Source organism: Nerophis ophidion, linkage group LG11 (genome assembly GCF_033978795.1).
Source record: "Nerophis ophidion isolate RoL-2023_Sa linkage group LG11, RoL_Noph_v1.0, whole genome shotgun sequence".
NCBI lineage: Eukaryota > Metazoa > Chordata > Actinopteri > Syngnathiformes > Syngnathidae > Nerophis > Nerophis ophidion.
This window is the reverse complement of record NC_084621.1, coordinates 8,098,334-8,105,833: the sequence shown is the minus strand read 5'-3', so window position 1 is coordinate 8,105,833 and position 7,500 is coordinate 8,098,334. Positions and strand designations below refer to the sequence as shown.

At 37.6% G+C, this 7,500-nt stretch overlaps 1 protein-coding gene across 5 annotated transcripts in view; it reads right to left on the bottom strand.

Annotated features, from left to right (window-relative positions):
* cadm4 (cell adhesion molecule 4) overlaps nt 1–7,500 on the bottom strand; it is a 560,557-nt gene that overhangs the window by 114,828 nt on the left and 438,229 nt on the right. For all 5 annotated transcript variants that reach the window (XM_061915016.1, XM_061915017.1, XM_061915015.1 and 2 more), the window contains exon 2: nt 257–403. In XM_061915016.1, the coding sequence (XP_061771000.1) occupies nt 257–403 (147 nt within the window). The remainder of the gene's footprint in view (nt 1–256; nt 404–7,500) is intronic.

Below are 7,500 nucleotides of genomic sequence, written 5' to 3'. Positions count from 1 at the left end.
TTCTAAATTACTTGTTATTTACCAAAAAAAAAAAGTTTATGAGTTTGAACATCAAATATGTTGTCTTTGTAGCATATTCAACTGAATATGGCTTAAAAAGGATTTGCAAATCATTGTATTCTGTTTATATTTACATCTAACACAATTTCCCAACTCATATGGAAACAGGGTTGGTATGAATTAAGACTTTTTCACTTGCTGGAAATATCTAGAAGCTTTTGGCAGTTTGTGTTTCTCAGGTCAATGAGACACCTACCCCGGGTTCCGTTGAAGAACAAGGTCTGCCGGCGAGGGTTCTGGATCACCACGATGGATCCGTCGTAGTTCTGCAGGCGGCAGGAGATCTGGGCCGTGCCTCCTTCCAAAACGGTGACGTTCTCCGCCTGGACCGCCTGGCAATAAGCTGACAGAAAGAGAGAAAAGTCAACTTTCCGGTCCATTTTCAAAGTGAACTTTTCAAACCGACCGCTCAGTCATCATCCAGCATGGAAGACAGAGCACCAAAACTAAATCAATCAAAGAATGTGTCTTTAGGTTCATTTTGATCGTGGTTACACTTCAAGCCATTCACACAGAAACAAGTGCCTTTTATACAAGTGCACGGAACACTAATTATGCACGTAAACAAAGAGAACTGTTGCTAAGCAGCCAATTAATTGCTCCGTTATCTTCATTGTCATGAATTCCGCGTAAGTAAAGAGAGGAACCGTGTAATTAAAATAATTCACAGAAATTCCAAAGTCATTCGGCGAAATTCTGCACCGAACTGATTGTCGTCACGTTCACGACGCTCCGTTCTCCAACACAGAAGAAAATGCTCATAAAACGGACCGTAAACAATCCTCGGTCACAAGCCCATGTCACATGTTATATATTATATTAGTCACAAGTTATATATTATATTAGTATAAATACAGTAAGTGGTGGTCAAAATGTCCACACAACTAGCCTGTTCACCTGTGGGATGGTCCAAATAAGTGTTTGATGAGCATTCCTCAACTTTCTCAATCTTTTTTGCCACTTGTGCCAGCTTTTAAAAAAAAATGTTACAGGCACCAAATTCCAAATAAGCTAATACTTGCACGAAATAAAGTTGAACATGTGGGCGACATAGCTCGGTTGGTAGAGCGGCCGTGTCAGCAACTTGAGGGTTGCAGGTTCGATTCCCGCTTTCGTCATCCTAGTCACTGCCGTTGTGTCCTTGGGCAAGACACTTTACCCACCTGCTCCCAGTGCCACCCACACTGGTTTGAATGTAACTTAGATATTGGGTGTCACTATGTAAAGCGCTTTGAGTCACTAGAGAAAAGCGCTATATAAATATAATTCACACAAACATTAAGTATCTTGTCTCTGCCGTCTATTCAACTGAATATAAGTTGAACAGGATTTGCCAATCATTTTATTCTGTTTTTATTTACAATTTACACAAGGAGCCAACTTCACTGTTTTTACGGTTTGTATATTATTTTTGTATAAATACAGTAAGTGGTGGTCAAAATGTCCACACAACTAGCCTGTTCACCTGTGGGATGGTCCAAATAAGCGTTTGATGAGCATTCCTCAACTTTCTCAGTCTTTTTTGCCACTTGTGCCAGGTTTTTAAAAAAAAATGTTACAGGCACCAAATTCCAAATAAGCTAATACTTGCACGAAATAAAGTTGAACATGTGGGCGACATAGCTCGGTTGGTAGAGCGGCCGTGTCAGCAACTTGAGGGTTGCAGGTTCGATTCCCGCTTTTGTCATCCTAGTCACTGCCGTTGTGTCCTTGGGCAAGACACTTTACCCACCTGCTCCCAGTGCCACCCACACTGGTTTGAATGTAACTTAGATATTGGGTTTCACTATGTAAAGCGCTTTGAGTCACTAGAGAAAAGCGCTATATAAATATAATTCACACAAACATTAAGTATCTTGTCTCTGCGTTCTATTCAATTGAATATAAGTTGAACAGGATTTGCCAATCATTGTATTCTGTTTTTATTTACAGTTTACACAAGGTGCCAACTTCACTGTTTTTACGGTTCGTATATTATTTTTGTATAAATACAGTAAGTGGTGGTCAAAATGTCCACACAACTAGCCTGTTCACATGTGCGATGGTCCAAACAAGCGTTTGATGAGCATTCCTCAACTTTCTCAGTCTTTTTTGCCACTTGTGCCAGCTTTTAAAAAAAATGTTACAGGCACCAAATTCCAAATGAGCTAATACTTTGCACAAAATAAAGTTGAACATTAAGTATCTTGTCTCTGCCGTCTATTCAACTGAATATAAGTTGAAAAGGATTTGCCAATCATTGTATTCTGTTTTTATTTACAGTTTACACAACGTGCCAACTTCACAGTTTTTACGGTTTGTATATTATTTTTGTATCAATACAGTAAGTGGTGGTCAAAATGTCCTCACAAAATAAAGGCCCCACAAAGCTGAAAAGCTCAGGCCTAGTGAAACCAACTGCGCTTCTGGGTGTTGTTGATAAATGACTTTCGCTTTGCATAGTAGAGTTTTTAAGTTGCACTTACAAATGTAGCAACAACGAACCGTAGTTACTGACACTGTTCTTTCTGAAGTGTTCCTGAGCCCATGTGGTAATATCCTTTACACACTGAAAGTGGTGACCCTCGCCCCGTCCTTGTTTGTGAATGACTGAACATTTCATAGAAGCTGCTATTACACCCAATCATGGCACCCACTTGTTCACCTCAAGATGTTCCAAATATGTGTTTGACGAGCATTCCTCAACTTTCTCAGTCTTTTATGCCACATGTGCCAGCTTTTTTTGAAACATGTTACAGGCATCAAATTCCAAATGAGCCAACATTTGCAAAAAATCACAAGGTTTATCAGTTTGAATGTTAAATATCTTATCTTTGCAGTCTATTCACTTGAACATAGGTTGAAAAGTATTTGCAAATCTTTTTTTTTTTTTTGTGAATTATATTTATATAGCGCTTTTCTCAAGTGACTCAAAGCGCTTTACATAGTGAAACCCAATATCTAAGTTACATTTAAACCAGTGTGGGTGGCACTTGGAGCAGGTGGGTAAAGTGTCTTGCCCAAGGACACAACGGCAGTGACTAGGATGGCGGAAGCGGGGATCGAACCTGCAACCCTCAAGTTGCTGGCACGGCCACTCTACCAACCGAGCTATGCCGCCCTGTTTCTGTTTATATTTACAGTTTACACAATTTGCCAACTTCACTGGTTTTAGGGTTTGTATATTCTATTAGTATAAATACAGTAAGTGGTGGTCAAAATGTCCACACAAAAAATGAAGGCCCCACAAGGATGAGAAGACGAGTGTACGCGCACCAAACACAGGTCGCCCGTCGCCCAAATAAACCAGCCTGACCCAAAAGTCCCAGATAGATCCCAAATGAGGCACCGTCGGATGTCTCTTTGATGTCACCAGTCGCGTAATGAGGACGCCGATTAATTAGGTTTGATCAGAGCGCCCACCGTGTTGCACGACAACCCCTTCCCCCGCCGCGTAACGAACGCCGAGCACTGCGGTTTGACTTCAAATGATGCAGTAATCAGTTATGCACGGCATTGAACATGTTCCGTGTGCTAAGTACGGCTTTAGGAAAGCCGACGTTTGCAGTATGTGGACGCCATAAATAGATGGGGGCGCTATGCTAAGGAGGAGCTGCTTGATGCTTCAGCTAACATACATACATACATACATACATACATACATACATGCATGCATGCATGCATGCATACATGCATACATACATACATATACATACATATATACATACATATACATACATACATACATACATATACATACATACATATATATACATACATACATACATACATACATACATACATACATACATACATACATACATATACATACATACATACATATACTTACATATACATACATACATACATACATATACATACATACATACATATACATACATACATACATATACATACATACATATACTTACATATACATACACACATACATACATATACATACATGAATACATACATATACATACATACAAACCCCGTTTCCATATGAGTTGGGAAATTGTGTTAGATGTAAATATAAACAGAATACAATGATTTGCAAATCCTTTTCAAGCCATATTCAGTTGAATATGCTACAAAGACAACATATTTGATGTTCAAACTCATAAACATTTTTTATTTGTTGCAAATAATCATTAACTTTAGAATTTGATGTCAGCAACACGTGACAAAGAAGTTGGAAAAGGTGGCAATAAATACTGATAAAGTTGAGGAATGCTCATCAAACACTTATTTGGAACATCCCACAGGTGTGCAGGCTAATTGGGAACAGGTGGGTGCCATGATTGGCTATAAAAACAGCTTCTCAAAAAATGCTCAGTTTTTCACAAGAAAGGATGGGGCGAGGTACACCCCTTTGTCCACAACTGCGTGAGCAAATAGTCAAACAGTTTAAGAACAACCTTTCTCAAAGTGCAATTGCAAGAAATTTAGGGATTTCAACATCTACGCTCCATAATATCATCAAAAGGTTCAGAGAATCTGGAGAAATCACTCCACGTAAGCAGCATGGCCGGAAACCAACATTGAATGACCGTGACCTTCGATCCCTCAGATGGCACGGTATCAAAAACCGACATCAATCTCTAAAGGATATCACCACATGAGCTCAGGAACACTTCAGAAAACCACTATCACTAAATACAATTGGTCACTACATCTGTAAGTGTAAGTTAAAGCTCTGCTATGCAAAGCAAAAGCCATTTATCAACAACATCCAGAAACGCTGCCAGCTTCTCTGGGCCCGAGATCATCTAAGATGGACTGATGCAAAGTGGAAAAGTGTTCTGTGGTCTGACGAGGCCACATTTCAAATTGTTTTTGGAAATATTCGACATCGTGTCATCCGGACCAAAGGGGAAGCGAACCATTCAGACTGTTATCGACGCAAAGTTGAAAAGCCAGCATGTGTTATGGAATGGGGGTGTATTAGTGCCCAAGGCATGGGTAACTTACACATCTGTGAAGGCACCATTAATGATGAAAGGTACATACAGGTTTTGGAACAACATATGTTGTCATCTAAGCGCCGTCTTTTTCACGGACGCCCCTGCTTATTTCAGCAAGACAATGCCAAGCCACATTCAGCATGTGTTACAACAGCGTGGCTTCATAGTAAAAGAGTGCGGGTACTTTCCTGGCCCACCTGCAGTCCAGACCTGTCTCCAATGGAAAATGTGTGGCGCATTATGAAGCGTAAAATACGACAGCGGAGACCCCGGACTGTTGAAGGACTGAAGCTCTACATAAAACAAGAATGGGAAATAATTCAAATCTTCAAAGCTTCAAAAATTAGTTTCCTCAGTTCCCAAACATTTATCGAGTGTTTTTAAAAGAAAAGGTGATGTAACACAGTGGTGAACATGCCCTTTCCCAACTACTTTGGCACGTGTTGCAGCCATGAAATTCTAAGTTTGCAAAAAAGAAATACAGTTTATGAGTTTGAACATCAAATATGTTGTCTTCGTAGCATATTCAACTGAATATGGCTTGAAAAGGATTTGCAAATCATTGTATTCTGTTTATATTTACATCTAACACAATTTCCCAACTCATATGGAAACGGGGTTTGTACATACATACATACATACATACATACATACATACATACATATGAATGACAATAAAGTCTTAGTCTAAATGAGACTCATAATGTGAGAAGAAAACAAGATATAGCCACGGGTCAGCACAATTATCATGATCAGCTAATTTTCAAATGCGACATGAAAAAAATGAGAATTTAGTATGAAACAATTAACATTCATTAACTCACAGAAAAGTACTGAAGATTGAGTAGCGGTATCGATTCCCAGGTAACGGAAATTGGTGCCGTATCAGTTGGAATGGGAAGGTTAGCCCATGCTATGGATGTTTTTAAGTATGCATATGAATATGAATACATATGTTGTTTAAAATGTGTGCTTTTTTAAATTCTAAAATTCTTTTTTTTTTTTGAAAAAGGGAAAACCAAATATATTAAATTCGACAGCTACTGTACCACATGTATATTTACCAAGAAAAGTGCACTTGTTAGTGAGATTATACTTAATTTAAGGTATTTTTGGGTTTAGTTGAGGTTAGCTAATTTTACTTGTTTTGGAAAGTCTTGACAAGCCCAATTTTCTTGTTCTATTGGCAGATAATTTTGTTTACTTCATATAAAATACCTCTAATTTTTGTATATTGTTTTCTTGTTTTTGAACACTGACTTTTTGCAGTATTGGGACTAAAAGTACTGACAGCCTACAGAATCAGGCTAAACACTACAAAGTTCTACAGAGGCTTTAACTAAGAATATTTTTCAACATATTGAAAAACATTTTTTTTATTTTCTTTTAAGAAAAGTGCACTTGTTATTAGTGAGAATGTACTTATTTTAAGGTATTTTGGGGTTCAATGAGGTTAGCTAATTTTACTTGTTTTGGAAAGTTTTGACAAGCCGAAATTTCTTGTTCTATTGGCAGATAATTTTGCATAGTTCAAATAAAATACCCCTCATTTTTATTAATTTTTTTCTTGTTTTTGTAAACTGACTTTCTGCAGGGCAGAATCCTGGACGACAGCAAAGACTTACTGTGGAGCAAAGACGGAGTCCACAATGTAATTGTTGTTAGTGAGGATGTACGTATTTTAAGGTATTTTTGGGTTTAGTTGAGGTTAGCTAATTTTACTTGTTTTGGAAAGTCTTGACAAGCCCAATTTTCTTGTTCTATTGGCAGATAATTTTGTTTACTTCATATAAAATACCTCTAATTTTTGTATATTGTTTTCTTGTTTTTGAACACTGACTTTTTGCAGTATTGGGACTAAAAGTACTGACAGCCTACAGAATCAGGCTAAACACTACAAAGTTCTACAGAGGCTTTAACTAAGAATATTTTTCAACATATTGAAAAACATTTTTTTTATTTTCTTTTAAGAAAAGTGCACTTGTTATTAGTGAGAATGTACTTATTTTAAGGTATTTTGGGGTTCAATGAGGTTAGCTAATTTTACTTGTTTTGGAAAGTTTTGACAAGCCGAAATTTCTTGTTCTATTGGCAGATAATTTTGCATAGTTCAAATAAAATACCCCTCATTTTTATTAATTTTTTTCTTGTTTTTGTAAACTGACTTTCTGCAGGGCAGAATCCTGGACGACAGCAAAGACTTACTGTGGAGCAAAGACGGAGTCCACAATGTAATTGTTGTTAGTGAGGATGTACGTATTTTAAGGTATTTTTGGGTTTAGTTGAGGTTAGCTAATTTTACTTGTTTTGGAAAGTCTTGACAAGCCCAATTTTCTTGTTCTATTGGCAGATAATTTTGTTTACTTCATATAAAATACCTCTAATTTTTGTATATTGTTTTCTTGTTTTTGAACACTGACTTTTTGCAGTATTGGGACTAAAAGTACTGACAGCCTACAGAATCAGGCTAAACACTACAAAGTTCTACAGAGGC